Source organism: Rutidosis leptorrhynchoides, chromosome 10 (assembly GCF_046630445.1).
Source record: "Rutidosis leptorrhynchoides isolate AG116_Rl617_1_P2 chromosome 10, CSIRO_AGI_Rlap_v1, whole genome shotgun sequence".
Taxonomy (NCBI): Eukaryota; Viridiplantae; Streptophyta; class Magnoliopsida; order Asterales; family Asteraceae; genus Rutidosis; species Rutidosis leptorrhynchoides.
Window position 1 is genome coordinate 34,641,776 of NC_092342.1, and position 25,966 is coordinate 34,667,741.

A 25,966-nucleotide genomic window follows, 5' to 3' on the forward strand; every position below is an offset into this window, starting at 1 on the left:
ATGTTCGTCCTCCAAAGCACAGGCCTGAACGGTTCTTAAGCTGTTAATCTGATCTGAAGTCATATTCAAACGAAGGAATTTCACATTTTCACTTGATATTTTACGACTTAGCGCATCTGCAACAACATTTGCCTTACCCGGATGGTATTTAATTTCACAATCATAATCTTTGATCAACTCTTGCCACCGTCTCTGTCTCATATTCATTTCTTTCTGTGAGAAGATATACTGCAAACTCTTATGATCTGTACAAATAACACAATGGGTTCCATACAAATAGTGTCTCCACAGTTTCAAAGCAAACACTACTGCAGCCATTTCAAGATCATGCACTGGATAATTCTTCTCATGAACTTTCAACTGTCGTGAGGCGTAGGCAATTCCTTTATCTCTTTGCATTAATACATAACCCAACCCAGCATATGACGCATCACAGTATACCACGAAGTTGTCTGAACCTTCTGGTAAAGCTAACACTAGTGCCTGACACAGTAGCTGTTTCAAAATTTGAAAAGCCTTTTCCTGTTCATCAGTCCATCGAAAGGCAACATCTTTACGAGTCAACTTAGTCAACGGACCTGCTATTTTAGAAAAATCTTTGATAAACCTGCGATAATAACCAGCCAATCCCAGAAAACTCTTAATCTCAGTCGGAGTCTTCGGAGAATTCCAATTCATTACCGCTTCTATCTTTATCGGATCAACCTTTATACCTTCAGCACAAATCACATGACCCAAAAACTGCACTTCACGTAACCAAAATTCACATTTTGAAAATTTTGCAAATAGTTGCTCACATTTCAACAAGTTCAAAACCTGTCTCAGATGTTCCGCATGTTCACTTTCTGTCTTTGAATACACTAGTATATCGTCTATGAACACAATCACAAACTTTTCTAAGAACGGATGATATACTCTATTCATTAAATCCATGAAGACTGCTGGCACATTCGTCAACCCAAACGGCATGACAAGAAATTCATAATGACCATACCTTGTTCTGAACGCTGTTTTCGGTATATCTGATTCAGCAACACGAACCTGATGATATCCGGACCGTAAGTCTATCTTAGAAAAGAATGAAGCACCCTGTAACTGATCTAACAAATTGTCTATTCGAGGTAACGTATACTTATTCTTCACTGTTCTTTTGTTCAATTCACAATAATCAATACACATACGCATTGACCCATCTTTCTTTTTAACAAACAATACCGGAGCACCCCACGGTGAAGAACTCGGTCGGATAAACCCACGATCTAATAACTCTTGAATCTGTGACATCATTTCACGGATTTCAGACGGCGCTAATCGGTATGGAGCTTTTGCAACTGGAGTTGTTCCAGGAACCAAATCAATCTTATATTCGACTTCCCTTACCGGAGGCAGACCTGGTAACTCATCAGGGAACACTTCGGGAAATTCTAATACTACCGGAATATCGGCCACTGTTTTCTTTTCTTTCTTTGCATCAATCACATATGCAAGAAATGATTCACAACCCTTTGCGATCGACTTTTTCACTTTCATCATGTTTATTAACGGAAAATTGTACCCGCCCCACTCCCCTCGGGCCACAATACGGGTTCCATCGGTCGAATGAAAGGTAATCATTTTCCTATCACACTTAATATTAGCCCTAAGCGAACTCAGCCAATCCATTCCTAATACTACATCAAAGCTAGGAATAGGTAACACTAAACAAGTCACCGAGAAAGACTTCCCTTCGATCTCTATACAAACCCCAGACACATAGGTTGTGACGGGTGTGATCTTACCATCGGCTACTTCTACACTAACCGGCTTGGGTAACACAGTAACTGGTAAGTTCAACTTAGCACAGAAATCTAGGGACATAAAACACATATTGGCACCACAATCAAACAATACGCTAGCAGGTATTGAGTTGATTAGAAACATACCGGTGATCACTTCGTCGGTTGCCACGGAATTCTCAACCGACATCTAAAAAGCTCTAGCCTCTGCTGTTGGAGGGTTCTTCCTCTTTTGCCCACTCGAGGCAGTTGACCCTACGGCTGATGTCGAACGTGCCCCTGACCCTGCCCCAGAACTACCACTTTTCGACGGACAACTAACTGCACGATACCCTGGTTTGTGACAAGTCCAACACACACTATTCGGATACGGACATGCTGAAGACTCATGCCCAACTACACCGCACTTTAAACATCTTCTTGTAGCCTCAGATGACTGACCACTGTGAGAAGATCGACACGTGTGACACCAATTCCCTTTACCTGATCCAGACCCAGAACTACTCTGACCACTTTTACCCTTCGATTTAAACCCACTAAACTTCTTGGATTTAGATCCTGATTGACCAGATACTTGACCACCTTGTTGTAGCACATTACCAAACATTCTGTTTCTGGCGGCCTGAACATCACTTTCTACCATCTTAGCCATCACAACAGCTTGAGACAACGATGTAGCTGTTCTAACAAAAGTTCGGTACTCTGGCAAAATGATATTAACAAAATGCTGGATACGAGACGCTTCATCTGGCACCCATTGTTGTACAAACCTCAGTTTATCCATATACTTCTCTACTACCTCATCGATCATCATTTGAGGTGTCATCTTCATTTCAAGAAACTCAGTCTTGATTCGGTTCATATCAAACGAATTACAATACTGTTCACACACCTTCCCATAAAACTGCTCCCACGTGATCATACTCACTTGCTCTTTTGGTATACTGGAAATCAAAGAATCCCACCAAATCATAGCCCTACCTTTCAACATTCAACTAGCATACGTTACTTTCAGCTCAGGTTCACACTAACACACTTCAAATACCCTTTCAATTTCTCGCAACCAATTGAGAGTTACAGTCAGATCAGTACTTCTAGAAAACTCGGAGGGTTTGCAATCATGGAAGTTCTTATAAGTACATTTTTTGGGTGGTTGCATGTAAGGTTGATGAAACATTTGCATTTGGTATGGGTTCATCATCATGGGATTTTGGTAAGTAAAAGTGTTTTGCGGTGGCATATAGTATTGGTTAGGTATTTGATTCTGAAACTGGTTCTGGTGCACATTTGGTATCGTTTGGGATTGCGCGGTTGGGAATCCAGGTGGTGTATCATCATTTTCAGAATGCCTCGCTAACTCAAGCTCATTAATTTTATCTTCCGTCTCTTTTAGCTTGCTTTCTAACTGAAGGATGTAACTATTCTAATCATCATCCGACTCAACACCCTCTTCTGGTGCTCTGAACGTTTCGGGGTTGGATGGGCCAGTTGCGTTTATATCAGCCATAACTGTGCTACAAAACAGCTCACACAAAAGCTTAGGGGATAACAGTTAGTTCAATCACAACTAACACACGTATATCCTATTTTCACTTAGCCCCCACTCCCACAGACATGTTTGACCTCAGGGTTTGGGAATAAAATACGCGCACGTACTTGCTGCCAAACCATGCTCTGATACCAACTTGTAACACCGGCCATTTTTTTTAAACACACAGTGGAAGACTTTATTAACAAACACACTATAAGTCATGTCATTACATTAATTTGAGTAATTAAGTTTAAGTTTACACAACGGTGTTACGTTATTACAAAACATGATTTAAACAAAAGACCACATCAGAGTAGGGTTATCAAACATGTCTTCTGCAACAGCACCCATCCCGACTAGCAGTACCTAAACCTGCAAGGGGAGAATATGTGGGGGATTAGTGCACTGCTAAGTGAATGGAATCTATCTAACAGATATAGCTTAAGTCACACACAAGCTATATACTAACAACAATACTTGCTAACTACCAACTAGCATACAATAAGACAATACGAGGATCGGCGGCTTGTATGAGCACACGACTCCTAGCTGATCGAGCCTGAGTCTACCGATAGTCCCTGCTACTCAATTCACAGTATAGTTATCCAGATGCAGGGGGTGCATCATTCACACTATACTCCACAATCAGTAGCCTATGAACCCAACCTCCCCTTGGCACGGTTGACCTCATACGGACTCTAACCTCTCCTAGGCACGGTCTCGAGTCCCCAGTCTCCCTAGGCCCGACTGGTGCCATTCATACAGTGTACACATAATTCACATATAACATCAGGCAAACGATATTATTCTAACATGGCAATTTCTACACTAGGCATGGTAAAAGAGTCAACCACAGTAGCATGATATGCTACTTAAACTCTATCCGGAGATAGACCCACTCACCGAATACCAGCAACTAGCTCAGATAATCTATCACTGAGCGGCTTCCTTATCCTTATCACATCTAGCCCAGGTTTCTGTCTGTTACATTAAACATCCTTTATATCTTGACAATTACAATCAGCGTTTAATCATCTAAAAATATAATTTCTTGAAACCATCTCGGATTGATAACCGATGATTCAGATATGGTAGCATTAAATGCAGAGGCAACAGCAAAATTGTAGATGGTCTAAATGGCCAAAAGTTGATGATAAAAAAATGGAGTGTTATAGAAAATTTGGTACTGAAAAACAGATTGAGCAAACCATGAAGGAGGCTGTGGATAAATCACAAAGACTAAACCTGCCTTCAAAGATTCCAAATGATTCAGTATCTACTAAAGTCATTAACGAATACCTTGCTCCTGACTCTAAACCTTTACGGATAAATCTTTTTTATCATCCTTCGATATTAGAAATTCTAAGATATCATCGTATTTTTCGTTATAAATATATCTTCGATATTTCTGAAGATATCTTCATAACTATTCTTGTCCAAAATTAATTATCTCTTTGCGATATCTTTATCACATCATAAAGGAAACTGTTTTAGTTTCTATATTCTGTAAAATTCAATTTCAAATTATGAATGATTTTTGAAGTAGTGTTGGGAATTGAAGCATGAGTTAGTATAATATAATGACGTCATGCCAATGTAATTATATTACAGTAAGTCATGCTAAATTTTTAATGGAAGATGATAATTCATAGACTTTGCAATCATCATTTTTTATGTTACACGACTCTTACATTCTACCTAATCTCTAAACATATCAAGAAAATATTTTTCTTGATGATTCGGTCTTTTCCGTAATTTCTGGTAATTTAACAAATCATATCGTGCTATTACTATTCTTTTCTTAGAACATTAGTTATGCTCATCTGAAACTTCATATCTACGAATTCTGGATGAATTACTTGCCCTACTTAAAACCAAGAAGAGAAAAACGAAAGCACAAAGCTTCGAAATATAAATAGGAGTATAAATCACAGCAAATAGAAGAGATCATTAACCGTGGATGTCAATAATTATGGAAAGATAGATGCAAGGAAGGATTATGAAAACCACTACCCCAAGAGCGAATTAGAAGTAAACAGATTCCTCCGGTGGGAGTTGGAAAAGAATGATGATTGTTGCGATAGTTAGGAACATATCAAGGATCAGAACTGGATTAAGCATATTGACGAATGTTTTGGAAGTATGAATTGAGGAAGAAAGTATAGAAGTGATGAAGATAATGAAACGGAAGAAGCTAATTTATAGCGAAATTCCAGACACAGCAATCGAGGCAATTCACCGCATTTAATTAAAGAAAATCTCAAATTCCTTAATTACTGGAGAATCAAATCTTATAAAGATTACAAAGATTTTCTTTAAATCCTTTGAAATTTGGAATTAAATCGTGACTACGTCAAAAGTTAAGGCGAACATTTAATTTTCTCATTTCACTCTTTTACGATAACTTCGTTTATACTCTTCCTATAATCGAATCGTTTTATCCATATTATTCAAAGATAATAAAACTCTATTTTTCAACTCATATTCGTCATTAAAATATTCTTGTTGTCAACAATGACGATCTCTATCAAATTTTATGACTGTGATTTTCACGAACTCCTCTCTGTTTGTTTACCCTAGTGTTGTGGCATAAAACGCTCAAGGTTTTAAATGAGCTCAATATTATTCATAACACATTTCATGTGTATTGAAATGCTTGTATAGCATCATCATCTCTTTATGAGAAAACCTAATCAATGACACTCTTATTAATCCTTTAGATAACCTCCGCATTAATAATAAAATTCACTTCGTAGAATTTATGGATCATAAGATTTAAACGCTAGAAACAAAACAATATTCTATTCGTTGGAATTCATGCAAGGCCCCGAGCATACCAGGAACGTGAAGACCAAATATCCTCACCTGTTTACAAACAACGCCGACTGATGGCAACAACTAAATTTCGGGACGAAATTTCCATTAACAGGGGGATACTGTGACAACCCGGAAATTTTTGACAAAATTTAAACAAAATCTTTACATGATTTCATTTAACTTCGATCAATACCGATGATTCATGAACAATTATTTGTAAATAATTACGTATTAGTATTATTATTAATATTGTTTTATACAATATTATTATTAATTATTATTAACATTTACAATCATTATTATTATTATCAGTATTATTAATATTATTATTATTATTATTAATTACTAATATCATTAATATAATACTAATATATTATTAATATTATTAGTATTAACACTTTTACTAAAATTATTGAAATTATTATAAATATCATATTAAAACAACTTATCATTATTATTAATAACATTATATAGTTATTATTATCATTATTAAAAATGATAATTTATCATTTTTATTAAAATTATTATTATTATTATTATTATTATTATTATTATTATTATTATTATTATTATTATTATTATTATTATTATTATTATTATTATTTGTATTTATTATTTATATAAATATTTGTATTATTATTAGTATTATTTTTATTATTAGTATTATTATTAATTATCAAATTATCAATTAAATATAAACATGATAAAGACATTTTTAGGTCATTATTTGCTTTTCATTTTTTTATCTGGATCGTGATTTCCATATCTGCGTTCTATATTTTTTTCTGCTTTTAATTTTTTTATATATATCGTGATATATATTTTAATCCCCTACTGGTTTTAGTTTTGTATTTAGTCGACCCATTATCATTAAAAAAGAAAAATCTCTGCTTTACACGTTCGATTAACAACATCCTTACTATTATATAATGCCTGAAGATTTGCTGCTAATTGAAAATCAAACATAAAAGCCATTTAAAAGCTCGACCTCTGTTCTTATTCCATTTTTCCAAAAGCTCGATTTCTTATCGAATTTCAAAATCTATAATTTCAGTCTTGTTAGAAATCTTATACTCAATCTATCTGAAAAATTTCACATCCCAATTCCTTCTATCGATCACGAATTTTGGAGTCAAAGTTTAATTTTTAAAAAGTCAAACGATTGTTCTTGGTAAAATTCGAGTTTTCTGTTACGATTCAAGTTAAATTGATGATTTGTAAAGTTTATAGGAAGTATTTTAAACTATTTCATGTTACAATAATAGTCTAATACTTACTCGAATTCAAAAATCAATTTTTTTTTTTAAAAGTTACGAAGGCAGCAGCAGCACTCTGCTGTTTTATTTTTTTTTATTTTATTATTTTTCTGTTAATTCTCAAATACCAATTATTTCTAAAACACGTAATTTGTTTAAACAAATAGTTGAATGATTGTTTTGTTTTGATCGATTTCAATTTGAGGAAGATGAAGAAAATAGGGAAAACAGAAGATACGGGTTATAATTATATAAAGTGATAATTTAATCAGAAAAGTAGAAGTAGCAGAATGGTTAAGGTGTTTGTGTGTAAGCGGGAGGTCGCGGGTTCGAGCCCGAGCTGGGGCATTATTTTTTTAAAAGCCTTTTTCTTCGAGGTTCGTGAATCCGAGGTCAACTCTGTACTTGTTCAGCGCCATCCTATGCATATATACTACAAACTGTCGTATCGTATCGTGAGTTCATTTGCTCCCTTTTTATCTATATTTTTGGGCTGAGAATACATGCGTTATTTTTATAACTGTTTGAAAAAATAGACACAAGTACTAAAACTTTATTCTACGTGGGTTAGAATCACAAATCCCCTAGCTTGGTAACTTTAACTATTGGTTTATGAACTAGTAGGCGCGAATCCTAAAGATAGATCTATCGGGCTTAACACCCCCACCCAGTATGTTGTACTAGTCAATGAGTTATATTGGCTTAGAAGAACGGGTGTTTAGTACTTCGAGGTAAACAAACATGCACTTGATTCGGTGTACCTATTATTATAACTCATGGGGTAAACACTTTGTTAAGGCTAGTTACCGGGTGCTCACAACATGGAATACTTTTATACACTGCGGTGTATGTATTTATTTATTGAAACTAAAATCTTGTGGTCTATATCTATTACTGAAATCATTATTTATGACAAACCTATGAACTCACTTAACCCCGTGTTGACTTTTTAAGCATGTTTATTCTCAGGTACTTAAATATTGCTTCCGCTGTATATCTGTTGCTTTGATGATGATTTCTTGCCATGCTTGGAGTCTTCATGCATTACTTACCAATTCATTTAAAAACATTTAATGCTCTAAATACAATGTAATCTATTTATCTTCCGCTGCAAAACTCAATAAAACGTCTCATATAGAGTCGTTCTCGTTTATACAACTGTAATTTGATATAATTAGTCACAAATACCTCAGGCCCTATTTGGGGGTGTGACACCCAAAGCTTCTTGAATAAAACCCTACTAATTAGCATACAGTCAGGAACCAAACTGATATCGTTATCAGTGTGAACAAAATCAACTCCTAAATAGTCGAGCCACTTGGACCTTGGTACTTATATTTCGATTAACTTAATGTAGACGAATTTATAAGGATCTTAGAATCATTCTAGACTCGATCTAATGGCGGAAAACAAAAGAACAAGTATCAATCGAATAACGGGTCTTATGGGGGTCGAATGAATCAAACCTAGGCTATACGCTAGATTAGACCGACTCCTAGATGTGTTGTTCGGTGGGTGTTGGGTTGTGGGAATGACTGGAACCAGCGAATACGAATTATGGTAAAAATGATGTTCAACCTCATAATAAAGGCACGAAACCGTATATATACTGTCTATGACAGTCGGTCGACTGTGTGTATCCAATCGGGCGACTGTGTGTATCCAATCGGGCGACTGTGTGGACAGTTTAACTATTGATATAAAACGTTAACGCACACACATGAAGTTCAATAGTCACAACTACAATATAGATCTTTATTACATGATTGATTTCAATCATAAAGGTTCTTTGAACTAGAGATTAGAAATATGTACCAACACTTAATCCTAAAATTGTATTGATTTTTGAATTTTCTCTATTTAATAAATTAGAATTATAACCAAACAATTATCCGTCTTCTATTTACCACCCAAAATGGTGGCTTCGCATTGGTCGAAAAAACACTATTCACGTTTTGGGGTTTTTTTCACTTTTTTTTGTGCTTTCTAATGCTTTTTTCTATTCTTTTTTTCTTCAAGATTTGTGGGCTGTTTTCTAAGGCATTGCTTTTTAAATGAGCTCTTTTAGATTAGTTGGGCTATCATTTTCCTTAGTTAGACTTATTTTCACTTACAAAAATAAATAATAAAATCGAGGTCGCTTAAAACAGGTTTAAACAGTCACTCGCTGTAGAATCAGACACCTCCCAAGCATGGCCTCCATGTCTTCTGTCATATCCAATTTTTTCAACCCTGAGTTACTAAAGTTCTTCTCTTCTCCAGTTTTTATTATTTGGACGTAATCATCCTTCTTCATCTGCTTTCTTCCTTCTTTTTATTTTCAAAGGTAATTTAATGGTACTTCCTCCATCCCACTATAAGTGTCAACTTGCTTTTTTCACACAGTTTTAAGAAATCTCACTAAGGGTGTGTTTGTTTACCTCTTAATGGAATGGTTCAGCACTGAATGCTGAACCATTCAACATTCAGTGTCTTTGTTTCTGACCTCTGAATGAGATATGGTGCTGAATGGTTCAGTATTCAGTGTTAAACCATTCAGAGTTAAAACAATCTCTTAACCATTAAGAGACTAAATTTTATCTAATATTCTTCTTAAATCATATCCAGAACACTTATCAAATAAGTAAATTGAATTTTTTGTTAATGATAAAGGATAACAAGTTGATTTAATTGATTCAATATTGTTTATTCAAAATGATTATCAAATAGCTTATTGTCATTCAGAACTAAATTCATTAAGAGACTCTGAACCATTCAGATTTTGAACCATTCAGCGCTAAATCATTCAGTTTTATCAAACACACCCTAACTCCATTATTCACCAATAAGAAATCTTCTCTCTCCAAAATAATCCATTTTGATTGGTTAAAATTTTAAGTAAACACGACATCACAAAATAGAAATGTGTAATATTTGTTACTTTGATGTAGTGTTCCTCTATTGTGATTCATCCTTCTCAGTTCTCCAAGATACGCTCCTATTTTTACCCTATTTATATACAGACCCTGGAACTTTGATTTCACAGTGTCATAAAAATTCCATCCTTGTGCAATTCATTGATTAAAGGCACTTTAAGGTACTAATTTAAGCATTTTTCTTCACTAATTATAGTATTTATTATTTGTTTGTATGATGATTATTTTTAATTAGTTTGTTATTTACAGTTAATCTCAGTTAATATCCATGGAGAGAAGAGCTAGAGCTTCACACCGACCATCACAAGGAGAGTCATCACAACAAGTTGCTAAAAGACGACGACTATTAGCCGACCGTCCCATTCTTCCTGGTATTTACGTTGTTGCTCAAGGTGGTTTTTTCGCGTACTGGCGGGGAATAGATGCTGGAGCTTTTCTATATCGTCGAGTTAATGAGTACTATCCCAGACTTGTTAGGGAATTCTATGCTAACTATGTGTTTGATCCTCGTAAATTGAAATGTGTTCACGTGAACATGTTTGGTTATTCCTACGATTGGACGTTGGAGGAGTTTGCTGAGAAACTGGGTATTCCAGATGGAGATTTCAAGTTTTTCAGTCTTAGCAAGGATGTGAAAAATGCCCCGAGGAGGTCAGCTACAGGAAAATCATTCTCACCTTCTGGTTTTGTTATGGGACTATGTAAACCTGGTTTTGACACGCCAAACAGTGGTCCTGTCATTATCAGGGAAGAAGATATTCAGGACCAGTATGTTCAGATGATGGTGGTCATCAAGAAGAATGTCATGTTTCGAGATGATGCTGATGTGGAGCTATATGTAACTGAAGTTTTGATTTTGATGTGTTTGCTCGAACAAATCCCAATTAATCTGGCATATGTGGTTGCTAATCGGATGGCAGGATTGCCTGCAGCTGGTGGGAGAGGATTGCCTTATGGCATGTTGTTGAACAACTTCTTTGCTGATGAACATGAGTTGGTGTATCCTTCTGATCGAGAAGTGTTGAATGCCGAGATTATGTATGCTGCTCCAATTTAATTAATCTGGGTTGATCATGTAATAAAGTAGGTCGTAGGGCCTTTTGTACTACTTTGTTTGTGTGTTTGTAGTATGTCATTCGGGTTAATGAAATGGTATTTTAATTTTAGCCTATATGTTTTATTGCTCATTTTAATTTCAGTACAACTTCAAGGACGACGGGAGTAATTTGGTCAATAACTTTTATAAACTTACACTTAAGCACTAGATAAATATTTTTAAACATAGATGGACATATACATTAACAGAAGTTAAACAAATAAAAAAAACTCAAACAGAAGCAACATAAAATATTAATCATACTATACGCAAAGACGCAAATCAAACCTTGCGACTGGACGCAAGACGCAAAGTTTTTGGTTCTTGCGAGCTTGTGTCTTTGCGTCTTAAGCTTGTTATTATTAGGTTATAAACCTATTTTCACCATTCAATCGACACACACACACATCCCCAGACGCAGAGAAGCAAAATACGGCAAACCTAGCCAAACGCAAATACGCAAAGCTCCATCATCTTCTCTCTCGTTCGGAGAGTAGATCGTAACCACCATCACCACCTACACTACCACCAGTTCATCCATTGTATTCACCATCACCACCTGACTCAAAAGAGTTGGAATATTCCAGAACGGATCTTGCTTTTCTTCTTCATATTGGAATTCTGCGTCTCCGTCTTTTCCTCCATCAGAATCATTATCTTCGACAAGATGTACCTCAAACGGGTGGTCTAATTCTTTAATTTTACATACGTTTTCAAGACCATAGTTATGCAAATCAAACTCTTCTGTGTTTGGAAGTGGCAATTCAGGTTCTTCCACTTCAAAATTGTTACTTGCGAGGTTTCTTCGGTATCATGTTGTAGTAAGAATTGTTGTGGTTGGTGTTTTGGTGGTTTTGGTGATTTTGGTTTTTTTGATTTGGGTGTTTCTTGGTTTTGTTGTAGTAGTGGCTAGTTTGTCGAGTATTTTGTTTCTGGATTTCGTTGTGACTGATGCATTATTACTCTATCGACAATATAAATATCAATAGGACCATTTACAATTGCATATTGTAAAAACTCTTGAAAGTCTTCATCATCATCAGTAATATCAAAAACTTGATTATTAAAAAGGTATCTCATTGAAACAGCTGCATTGGGTGGGAATTCAATCTTTTTAAGAACATTTTTTTAACAATATTCTCCAATTCATTAGTTTTACGGGCGCAATTGGGAGTCTTAACCGAATTCTAAAACAATGTCGTGGCATATATATGGGTATGTTGTTAATGTACTCAAAAGAACCCCCACAACATATATTAACAACAAATTTATCATCATTAACACAATTCATAATGACAAAAATTAGTGAAAAAATGGTTAAAATAGTACCTTAACGTGGGTATAAGCTCTGCATTGAAAACTTTTGAAATTTTTATGAGACTGTGATTTCAAAGTCTCAGGGTCAATCTATATATAGGGACAAAATATTATCCGTAAAAATCTAGGATATCTGACGAAATCTTATCCACAAAATCGTATTTTTGATCAGATAAGGTCGCAAGCTCGCAAGACGCAAGGTTGCAAGCTTGCGCCTTGCGAGGGCAACTCGCAAGGCACCTTGCGTCTTGCGAGGGCAACCTGGCAATTTTTTTTTTGGGCTCCAGCGCAAGAAACTTGCTGGGAATGGGCATTTTGGCTATAATCCCTTGATTTTAACCCCGAAACACGATGAAATTCATTAAGAGTCGCAAGGGTACTATTAATACTATCTTTGTTCCACTCAGACAAAATAATAGCATCATCTGCATAAAAAAGATGGGAAATTTTAAGATCAGACAATCCAACTTTAACTCCGTGTATTGCACCCGCTTCCACCCTTTCTATCAGCAACAAATGTAACCCTTCCATTATAATTAAAAATAAAAATGGGCTTAACAGGTCACCTTGTCTCAAACCTCGGTGTAACTGAAATTCTCCTGTTGGATGACCATTCACCAAAACAGGCGTTCTCGCATTATACAAGAACATTCGTATCCACGCCCTCCATCGATCACCAAACTCCAAAATGACGAACATATGATCCAAAAAATCCCAGCTAACTGTGTCGTAGAATTTTTCGAAATCAACTTTGAAGATCATTAACTTTTTCTTCCGCTGTTTATACCAACTGAAAAGTTCACTGACAATCATCGGACCGTCGAGAATCTGTCTTCCTTTAATGAATGCCTCTAGGAAGCGTTCCTAGTTCGAAGGCACTAATAATCGATTGTATCAGGTCACTTTTTATAGCGTCCCAAAACTTCTTTAGGAACAAAAAAGTAAAATTTTGTTCCCACAATCCCATACAGCTGCTCTTATCTCATCCTCCGTAACACTTTTTTGTAGCAAATTATTATAATCAATGGATAGTTGTTGTTTAGCTTGAAGAATTGGCGCATGACCAACAGTCGGGTTATGAGCAAATTTGAAACGATAAAATTCTTTGAAGGCATTTTTAATTAAACTCGGTTCCATAACCCAAACACCGTTTAGGGATAGACCTTGAATCTTTTGTTTACTCCGACGATGCTTCAACATTCCATGAAAATATTTTGTGTTCTCGTCCCCTTCAACATTCCATTTAATTTTAGACTTTTGAATGACATCTTTATCTTCCATATTTTGTATGTTACCAAGCTCGTGCAATAATTCCAATCTTTCTGAATAATCACTGTCAATTGCCGCGCCAGAGTCAATCTTGTTCTCAATGATAGCCAACATTTCAAGAATAATGGATGCACGTGATTTCAATGATATGCGTTTCTCCTTAACCCATTCTTTTATACTCCCTTTAAGACTTTTAAGTTTGTCATGAAAAACATCAGAGTCCTTGCATATTTGTGATTCCATAGTCACCTTTATCAAGTCATCAAAACCCTCCATACTAATCCAAGAATGAAATTTTTTGAATGGAAGCGGGCCAAAGTCCATTTCGTTATTATGAAACATATTAGGAAAATGGTCCGAGAAACCTCGATTTAATGCAACCAATTTGTATTCTGATAAATCCTCCATGGCATTTTGAGAAACAAAGACTATTAATTCTACTCATCTTAGATGCCACTTTGTTCATCCACGTAAACCTTCGTCCACCTAACGGAATCTTCTCTAACCCGGCATTCCTAATAAATGTATTAAAACATCGTGCCTCGTCCCGTTTGAAATTAGACCCAAAATGCTTGCTTTCATCCCGTACTACATTTCAATCTCCAAAAAATATGTATTCTCTGTTGGTGCATAATTAGTCCCTGAGTTCATTATGATCATGTTAATAAGCTTAATCGTTTAGCTTTCTCTGCTGGTGTGCAACCGCACGGTTGCAACGTGCAACCACACGGTTGCAATGTGTTGTATGTATTTAATGGGTATTTCGGGTTCATTGTTAGGGTTACGTATCCTAGCCTATTTTACACGTACAATCCGATTTCCTGGTGTTCTAGCATTCAATATAGTAGATCTTTAACATATCTAAGTCAATTTTATCATTAAGATCAAAGGTTTACATTGAGTTTTGAGTATAAAACCTAATAACGAGATTTTTCGCACTCGTTATTGAATCTAAGATAGTTTAATCCTGTTTACACGATCCAACAAGTGGTATCAGAGCTTGTGTGATTGATTGAACGATTGGTTTTTGTCAAAATTTGTTAAGAAATTGTGTTTTTAGTGTTTATGTCAAAAACCCATTTGAATCATGATTTTTCATTGTTAATTCGTGTTTTTTGTTGAATAAATGTGTTAGTCTGGTCTAAAACTTTATTTTAGACGTCAAACATACGCTGGTTTTTCTCAAGATTGAGTGCTAGATCAACCAAAACCTTAAACCCGAGATTCTGTGCAGTTTTATGCCCAGATTCGACCAAGCATACAACCGTACGGTTACACACTGTAATCGCACGGGTACACCATCCGGATACCACAACTGTACGAATACGTCTTACATCCGTATAATCTTCACCCGTTTAAACCACAACCATATAACATCACAACAGTACGGATACACACTGCATCCGTCTGGTTATACCTTACACCCGTATAATATTATCCGGTTACACTTTGCAACCGTGTAACTTGCAATCGTGTCAAATCACTTGCATTCGTGTACTGCAACCGTATAAACTACTGCAACCGTATTGTGCAACCGTACGGTTACAATGTCAGACGTGTTTGAATCTCCTGAAATGCAATCAGCTCTTGTCGGTGCTTCGTCGTCAGGTCTTCATCACTTGTTGAAGACAGAAAATGAGATTGGTAGCTCGTATAGGGTACCTAGGCTGGAATCTTTGGATGATTTTGCATAATGGAAGCCTAGGTTCTTGATTTCGCTAAACGGCATAGACTCTAGGTTATATAATTTCTTAAAGGTTGAATATGTGTTTCCGACTAAGGATCATGGGGAAACCAAGACACCCATGGAATTGTCTGCAACTGAGCATGAGGATTATGATCTTGAGTGCAAAGCATATAGTCATCTTACTCAAGCATTGTCTAAAGAGATATTCCATCAATTTGAAACACATTTGACAACCTATGCTTTATGGAATGCTCTAGAAAGTGGTAATGAAGGGACTGCTGAGTATAGAAAAACAAAAGGCAAGGTTCTGAAGAAAGAGTGGAAAAATTTTGCTGTTCAACCTGATGAATCTCTAAAAGATGCTGCTGCTAAATATCATCACTTGTTAACTAAACTCAAACGTGTTGATATTGTCTTTCCTACCAAGAAGCTTGTCCAATGCTTTCGTGAGGGTCTACCGATTAAGTGGGATCCAATGATTTTTGAGATTGAGAAGTCCTTTGCTATCCTGGATAATTCGTTGAGTGCGTTTGTTACTAAGCTTCAGGCAAAGGAGCTAGAATTTCAAGAGAGATTGAAAAGGTTAGAGACGGTTCAGAATCCTGTGAAGTATAATGCTCCAGAAATAGGTTCATCTGAAATGAAACACGCCCAGCCACAGACAGCCTTTACTTCAAATACTGATAAGATAACGTCAAGTTATGTCACTCCTGCACCTCAAAGTGTTCTGTATCAGACAACTTTGAACAAGGGGGCAAGTACTAAGGTTTTGAGAACAGAGAATATTCGCTTGCGTACGATTAAAGGAGTTGAGGAGGATATGGCATTAGTCTCAATGGTAGTGAATTCTTACAATGATTTGTTTCATGGGAGAATTGGTAATAGTCATTTGGAACAGGAAGACTACGATCAGATAGACGAGAACGAGATGGAGAAAATGGATATTCTATGGGCTATGGGAAGTGTGATTCGCAGGGCAAAAAGATATATTGAAAAGACTGGAGAGAAACACTTGGGTGTGAGTAAGAACACCAAGTTTGGTTTTGATATGAACAAAGTACGGTGTCACAACTGTCAAGAGTTGGGTCATTTCAAGCGAAACTGCACTAAACCAAAGCAGCAAGGATTTCATAATCCATTTCATAATCAGAAGCGTGAATCGAAGAATACTGTCAATATTCTGATTATGGATGAATCATCGAAGGCGTTAGCAGTTACTTATGATGATAAGTCCTATGATTGGTCTTTCGATGTGACGGATGCTTTCGATCGTCATGCTAATGTAGTTAGGATTCATATGACCGAGGAAGAGGAAGCAAGAGAAAAGGCTGAGTGAGAAAAGATGGGTTGTGTTAGAAGAGATAAACAATGCAAATGCCTAGGATGTAGGATGGAAGAACGAGTAGATAGGGCATGGTACTGGGCTAATTGTTTACGAAGAGGGTATGTGAATAAAAGGGTTCAAGAAAAGTTTAAATAGTCAAAACATAATGATGGAGATGTTTGGACCGACAGTGAATCTTCCAGCTCAGACGATGAATCGAGGAAGTTCGGTAAAAAACTAGTCAGTTGTCTGGTATCATTACAAAGGGAAGTGTTGGAGATAGGTTTGTGGTGCAGAGAAAGGGTTCATCAGATTTTGGTTCGGATAGCTCTAGTTCGGAATCGGAGTCAGAATCTGATTCAGAGTCTGGTCAAGCTAATGAGAAAGCTCCACGCCTATATGCATTTATGGCTGACTCGTCAAGTAAAGCCAAGGTAACATTTGAAACTGAACTTGTTTGTACTAATTGTGTTAACCTTGAAAAGCAGATTAGTGAACTTAAAGAGTCGGTTAAAATGTGCAATAGATGTGTAACTCTAGAGGATCAGGTTAGAAGATTGTCTGATATTTGCCTAAACTGTAATAATTGTGTTGCTTTAAATCAAGAAATAGATGTCCTTAAAAGGGCTAATCAGGTTCTTAAGAAGCAATATGAGGATAATCTGTATTTTAAGAATAGAGAAAAAGAGTTTAGGGACATAATTAAGACACTAGACGATCAGGTGACCGATTTGAAGTCAAATGTGTTGCTAAATACTCAGACCATAATGAGGCAGATTAAGGAGATATATGAGCTTAAGAGAGAAAAAGAATCATTTAAGATTAGTTTTGAAACTGAAAAGAAAAAGGCCTATATTTACAAGAGATCTGCGTTTGTCCTAGAGTATTGTCAGAATGTAGGAGTAAAAGCAACTAGTGGTGATTATAAACAGTGTCCTCCTCCATTCGAGCATGACTATAGTTTCCGACCTCCGGAGAAACAGTTCGGGAAAGATTATGTTCCCATTTAACCGATCGAACAAGATAAGAGTAACGGGATAGGTACATCTGAGACTCCTAGTGAAGGAGTAGAAAAGACTGAAAATGTAGAAAAACATGAAAAGACTGAAAATGTAGAAAAACCTAACCCTAAAACTGTTAAAATTCTGAAAAACCCGGCAAATCAGAGACCAATAAAGATTAGGAACCGATCGCCAATTAAATTTGTTAAAGGTCCTAATTTTGAGAAGGAGGACTTCTTGAAACCAGCTAGTAATACGCAGTCAAAGTATGTTCCTCCACCAAAACGGTCTCCTGATAGAACTCCTGAACGATCCCCTGTAAATAGGAGATCTCCACCTAGATATTTTAGAAATAGATCTCCACCTGCTTGTAGATCTAGCTTCAATTCCTATTGTAGGGATGATGATATTGAAACTGTGCGTACATGTTTACATTGCGGGTTGGGAGGTCATAGGGCTGTTCATTGTTTTAAACAATTTGTAGCACCCAGAAGGAGGATTGAGCTGAGTCCCCCTAAAAGTTTTCAAAAATTTCGATCAGCTTCTCCTCCTAAGAATCAGATGTCGTCTAGACCTAATTCTCAAGGGTCAAGTCAACATGTGATTTATAAGAATCCATCTAAGATTGAAAATAGAAAAAGGGTTAAGCAAGATAATGTTTATTTTAAGAAACCCTTACATAAAAGCCAAATGTGGGTGACTAATGAGGGTTCTAATGGGACTTGTGGTTCGGGCACCACTTTCAGGGAAAATGAAATAGTTGTTAATGTAAATGGGAAACCCATTACCGAAAAGGTATGGGTATCCCCCTCAAACTAATCATTTTTCTTATTATTTGTGCATGTCGCCTACAGTCCAAACAAAAACACTTAGATTGTTTGATAGTGGGGCGTCCAGGCACATGACAGGAAACATGTCTCTGTTGAATGATGTTAAATCTATTAAGGGTGGACCTGTTTCTTTTGATGGTGATCAAGGAGGGTTTATAACAGCTCAAGGAATGATTTCAAATTCTTCAGTCAGTTTTGACAAAGTGAGTTATGTAAAGGAAATGTCAAATAATTTGCTGTCTGTTTCTCAAGTGTGTGACAAGAGGCACAAAGTTTTATTTGACGAACAACAGTGTTACATCATGAGAAAAGATTATAAAGTTCCTGATGATATGATTCTTATGACGGCAAGAAAATGTCAAGACTTGTACATTCTGGATATGTCAAAGGCTTATGTGAATGCAGCTACGGGACATCAGGCTTTTGTGTCCAAAACTTGTGAACAAGAGTCTATGTTATGGCATAAAAGGATGGGTTATTTGAGTTTAAGGAAAATGAACCATTTAGTTCACAATCGTTTGGTGGAAGGGGTAGATGTTAAAGGGTTTCAGGCTCCTAATGGTTGTGTGCCGTGTAAGAAGGGGAAGCAAGCTAAGAAACCACACAAGGCTAAGAAACATCATTCCATTGATACTCCTCTTGAGATGCTTCATATGGACCTATTCGGTCCAATTAACAAGAAGAGTATTACTGGACACTCCTATTGCTTAGTGGTTACTGATGAATACTCAAGGTTTACGTGGGTTGTGATGCTGAAAAGTAAAGCTGATACTTTTGAACAAATCAAGTTGCTGATCACGAGGCTTGAAACATTGTATAAATTGAGAGTTCGTAGGATCCGAACAGATAATGGGACAGAGTTTAAAAATAGGAAAATGGAAGAGTATTGTAATGAAAGAGGAATTCAACAACAATTCAGTTCACCTTATACTCCGCAGATGAATGGTGTTGCTGAAAGAAAGAATCGTACTCTAATTAAGACTGCTAGGACCATGCTGGCTGACTCAGAATTACCAGTTACCTTTTGGAGTGAGGCAGTTTTGAATGCGTGTTATACAATGAATAGAGTGCTTGTTGTGAAACATCATGGCAAGACATGTTATGAGCTGCTACTGAAAAGAAAATCTCACATTAAACATCTCGAACCGTTTGGTTCTCTTTGTACTATAATGGTTAGAGATACAGGTGGGAAATTCAATTCGAAAGCTGTTACAGGTAGGTTCTTGGGTTATGGGAATGCGTACAAACGAGTTTATAATTTGGAATCGCTGTGTGTTGAAGAATGTACTGAAATTGATATTCAAAGACATGCAGCAATCCCATCCGGTAAAGGGTACACGTGGCAGTTTGATTATGATAAGTTGTTTGATTCATTCAATCTTCCTGAGGATGACTCTGATGAAGAAGAGATAGCTGCACAAATGATGTATAACATGCATCTCTCTGCTGAACGTATGTCTGATGTGCGTGTGCAATCTCAAGTGCCTAAGGCAACTGATTTTATAGCACCAGTGACAGGGTCTAATGATGATGACTCGGACTCAGGCGATTCAGTTTCGGCATTAGAAGAATCGACCTTACAGTCTGAGGGGGAGGAATTTTATCTGGATGAAGTATACGAGGACTTGGTAGTGGAGGAACCGAATAGAACTGTGTTGGAGGAACCGATTCAACATGAGGAACCTATACAAACAGTTGTTATGGATCCTTTACAAATTAATACAGATGACACCACTGAAACAGGCGGACTACGACGGTCTGTCCGTTCAGTATCTCTTCCTAAACGTTTTGATGATTATGTAATTAACCTTGCAGGTGTTTCAGGTGCTAATATAGGTTAATCTTCTGCTTCGGATGAGCGTGTAACACCCTCTGCAAATGTGGTTACTGCTTTTTATACTGAATTGAATCAGACCAGAAGAATCTTCAGGAATGCGTACTGTGCTTTTGTATCGCAAATTGAACCTGAAGAAGTCAAAGATGCTTTGCAGTATGATGAGTGGGTTTCAGCCATGTAGGAAGAACTTCAACAGTTTAATCACTTGGGTGTTTGGAGATTGGTAATATCACCTACAGGTTGTAAGTCGTATGGCCTGAAGTGGGTATTGAAGAATAAGACAGATGATCAAGGTATCGTGATCCGGAACAAAGCAAGATTGGTTGTTCGGGGTTATCAACAAATTCCAGAAGTTGATTATGACGAGGTATATGCGCCGGTTGCCAGACTTAAGGCGATACGGATGTTTTTGGCATTTGCTTCGTGGAAAGGTTTTAAAGTGTTTCAGATGGATGTTAAGAGTGCATTTTTATATGGTACTCTCCAAGAAACTATGTATGTGAATCAGCCACCGGGTTTTGTTGATCCACATCATCCAGAGAAGGTATATCTCTTAGAAAAGGCGCTTTATGGTCTTCACCAAGCCCCGAGAGCTTGGTACGCTACTCTGTCAAACTATATGATAGAGAATGGTTTTAGACGAGGGGTCATCGATCAGACCCTATTCATTAAGGAAAGGGGGGACGATGTAACGACCCGACTTTTTCGACTTGCTTTTATGCCTTGTATTTTTGCGAAACCGCGTATATGTGCGTACTGCGTTGCTTTATGCTTCGGAAACTTGATATACGTGTTTTATATTCGTATATACCTTAAAACGTGCCTTAGTGTATGCGGAATGCTTAACTTGTTCATTGGATGCATTTATAACTGTTAGTGTTACTTGTCGTTACGGATAAACCGCGGACTGCGCGCACGTTTGACTTTTCTCGTAACCGGAACTTTTGGGCAGCGAAATATTAATTATTATTTCATAATAATAATTACTTGGGCCTTTGGATGCTTAATTTTATTTATTTAATTACTAGATCACAATAGTTGGGCTTTTTGGACTTTCTACCTTGTTGGGCTCAAGCCCACCCTACTCTAGCTAGTGACCCAATTAATTAGCCCAAGTATTGTTACTAGTGGCCCATAATAATAAATAAATAATAAATTAATTAATTAGTGAGTCATACTAGCATAATGGATAAGGTTTATCTAATTGTCACATGGGATTCTAACAAAAGGACACACTTTAGACAACCACTAACCAAAAAGCAACATGGTGTCTCCCCCTCCCCTTCTCAAAATTTTGGCCAAATGGCCTTGCCATGTCATCAATCTAAGTGAAATTATGCCTATAAATACTAGCCTTTAGTCTCTCATTTCCACACTTGATCATTTTGGTTTTTTACACACTTGTTCTTTCTTTCTTTCTTTCTTTCCTTTCTAGCATTACTTGTAAGTCTTCTTTTCCTTCTTCTTTTTCTTTTCAAATTCATGATCATCATCATCATTTTATGGAGATCAAAGTTCCTTTTAGCTTTGATCTTACTTATATCTTGTTGATTCAAGCATGAATCTTTCAAGAACATGGAAGATTCAAGCTTTCTAGCTTGAATCTTCATATCTTTTGTAGATCTACTTCTTTTATACTTTAATCTTTCTATTTTATGATAAAGATTCAAACTTTTGTTTGAAATCTTCATGCATCTTCAAGATCCAAGCTTTATGCTTCAAGATCTTCAAGAACAAACAAGATGCAAGCTTTATAGCTTGAATCTTCATATCTTTTTGTTAGATCTAAGTTCTTTTTGCTTTGATCTTGTTATTTTGTTAAAAAGATTCAAACTTGTGTTTGTTATCTTCATATATCTTAAAGATCCAAGCTTTATGCTTCAAGATCTTCAAGAACATCAAAGGTTCAAGCTTTCTAGCTTTGCAACCTTGTAACTTGTGTGAATAGGATCCCAGCTCTCTAGCTTAGGGTTCCATCACCTCATTTGACTTAGATTGTGTTCATACTTATTTGATTGATGTAAAGTTTGTAGCTTTAGTTGTTATTGTGAATTGAAATTGTGTTAAGACTAAGGATATGATGTAACCTTGGTTCATCATCCATCTAAGACTCATGAATGAGTTGTGTTCTTACTTGGTCTTAACATATTGTGTATTGATGGTGAATCTTGGTCAAAAGTGATGCTAAACCATCAACGAGTTGTACGCTTGAAGCTACAAGCATCAAGGATGAGAACCGTGATGAGCATCAAGCATCAAGAACCCCACCGGAGCACTTGTCCACAGATTTTCGTATCTGATTAGACCACTTGGGCTACTGGAAAGTTGATTTTCAGTTAGTTCGGTTCAAGTAGATGATTTTCCGTTTAGGCCTCGTCTTAATCCAAGTTACGGTTTAGGATTTATGGCCCTCCGAGAGTCACTACACCCTATTAACGTTGTGCTGAAATTTCTGACCTACTCGCACTTAAACCGTCGCCACGGTCAAACGAAGACGAGTTAGGTTATGAAAATTTGTCAGCTGATAGGGGACTCATATACGGAGCCATAGCCACTGACTATGCATCTTTTCGATTTACGTAGATGTCGTAGCTGACCGAAATCAGCCTATTGTTTCGATCTCTATTCTTGTCGAACTTACTTAGCTTTTATGATGATGAATGATGATGATGATGACACTTAAACTTATTTTATGCACTATTAGAACTTATAAGGACAACCTACTGACCTAGTAACCTTTGATTTAGGTTGACGACCTTTCGGACCGACTTACTACTTGCGTACTTTCATTACCGACTTTACGCTTTTATCACTGTGAGTTATAGCATCCCTTATTACCACTTTTACTATTTTTGGGACTGAGAATACATGCGCTTTTTTACGTTTTACATACTAGGCACGAGTACTTAAACTTTGTATGTATGTGAGTTATATAACGGCATAAACATTCCCTTTAGCACGGTAACGTTTAGTCATTGGTTTTTGAACCGGTGAACGCGAATCTTAGATATGGATCCATAGAGTTTGACATCCCCACTCGGGCTAGTCGCACTAGCATTTAACGGGTGTTTAATACTTTGTGAACATACGCACTCGCCAAGTGTACTTTCAGGGGGTTATAAACGTTAAGTCTAGTTACCGGGTGCCCACGGTTATACATATACTTTATCATACTAATTTGAATTACTGATTTAAAACGCTTGTTTGAAGCACTGAAATCTCGTGGCCTACTTTACATTACTGATTACAAACAAACTATAGCTCACCAATATTCGTGTTGACTTTTTAAGCATGTATTTCTCAGTGCTTAGACGATGTTGCTTCCGCTGTTTAACTTGTTGTCTTGGTATTAGACTGGCTGTTATAGACTTGTTGTTACAGACTTGCTGTGTTAGACTTCCGCTGCATTACTTAGAGATGTCTCAAGCATGGAACTTTTACTTTGCATTCGCAACTTATGTTATTTTCAAAAAAATAGCTTCGTAATGACCTTAGTATCATGTACTCCTGTTAATGTTCCTATTTATCTTTTGTAAAACGTTATCTTTTCATGAATGCAAATCGGTTTTCAAATAGCATATAGTGTTTGACCATGTAATGATCCTGTTGTTGATGATCCGTACATGATGGTTTTGTACGGGGCGTCACAGTTGGTATCAGAGCATTGGTTGTAGGGAATTAGGTTGCATTAGTGAGTCTGGACTGCACCGAGTAGGATTCGCTAATAGGACTAATCTACAACTTACTTGTTTACCTGTTTCTGCTGAACTGTTGCATGCTACTGTATTATATTATTTCATGCTATCGCTTACTACTACTGCATGCTACTGCTTACTTCTACTGCTGTATGAACTTGCTGCATGCTACCGTTTCCTTTTACTGCTATGTAAACTCGCTGTATGCTTTTGCTTATTCTCGTTACTGCATGCTACTACCTACTTTTGCATGTTACTTCTGTTTAGAACTATTTTCATTGCCATGCTATGCACTGCTGTAGATGATCTAGGCTGCTGTAGTTACTATGCCGATTACGTGCTTGCTACCCGTCTGCTTTTTGCTGTACCGACTTGAAGAACTCATCTTTCCTAGTTCAGATATTTTTCTGAACCCTTTTACCACTCGTCTAACCCTGATGACTAGTATTGTAATCCACCTGTTACTACCGTTCCACCGTTTCAGAGATCGAAACATTACTTCACACAATCTAGGAGGAGTACCCCTCGGATTACACGCCCACTAAAGTTGATCCTCGGAGGAGGAGATATGTGAGGACTTGTTGGATTAACCACACCCCGAGCTCACTCTAATTAGCCACGTACAACGTATGAACATCAGAAGGTTGTTAAGTTTCCGCAAGTTGACCCGTATCCCGTACGCTTTCATGACCGTTACTTTTCTCTTTCATTCTTCACCACTACGCGAAGATCTAACGACACTTCTGGACTTAGGTTCCTAACACTCTTAGGAATTGGAGAAGTCGGAAGGGCATCTCCTTTCACAAGGTCATAGTGTCTTCTACTGATGCTCAGCCATACCCAAAGACTTGAGAGTCACCTCAAGACATATCATATTACTACTTACTACACGTACAACTCGACACAAGGCCCATATTGAATTTCTAGAAAGGAACCTAACAACGTTACCTGAACCCGAACATTTTGAAGAAATTTCGGGACATTTAGGCATTGATGCATGACCTATGGAACCTACGCACCCACACCGAGAAACCGTGAGATTAATTATGTAGATTTTGTTTTGAGATAGCATAGATAAAGCACCGTTAGATGAAATTTAGTAGAACTTGGAAGTGATCACATTACATTGACCATATGGAGTGATATTGGAATGAACATATGATTTAGAACAATATAATGACGCCAGGCCAGCGTGGTTATATTGAAGTAAATCATGCAGAAGTCCCAATGTTACTAGATAAGGAATATGAAGTGATTCAAAGAAAATTTTGGTAGGAACCACTCGAGTGTACGCATTACGGTCTGTTAGAGGTAGGAATAACCACTAGGCCTAGATACTGTACAAGAAGAGCCTTGATTGCAAAATTGATAACCCGATAGTCTGTTATGAATATAGACACTCTAGACACTTAAGGAAAAAGTTCTCAAATAGGGAAAACTTTGGACTTACTTGCGGTAGAGCAATCGTTATCTCAGCTATGGAGACTCGCATAGATCCTGATTTTAGTTAGGGTACGTTTCGTCACAACGTTTTATTGTCTCGGAGTTGTTTAATACTAGAGCGATAGAAACCTTATATCTAAGAACCTTAGTGACTAATAAGCCATTAACAACCA

General features: G+C 36.8%; 1 protein-coding gene across 1 annotated transcript; it reads right to left on the bottom strand.

Annotated features, from left to right (window-relative positions):
* Nucleotides 1-11,907: 11,907 nt before the first annotated feature.
* Nucleotides 11,908-14,384, bottom strand: LOC139870185 (uncharacterized). The gene is made up of 3 exons (XM_071858025.1): nt 13,677-14,384; nt 13,097-13,571; nt 11,908-12,083 (listed from the first exon to the last, which is right to left on the bottom strand). The coding sequence occupies exons 1-3, from the start codon at nt 14,382-14,384 to the stop codon at nt 11,908-11,910; spliced, it is 1,359 nt and encodes a 452-aa protein (XP_071714126.1).
* Nucleotides 14,385-25,966: the final 11,582 nt, after the last annotated feature.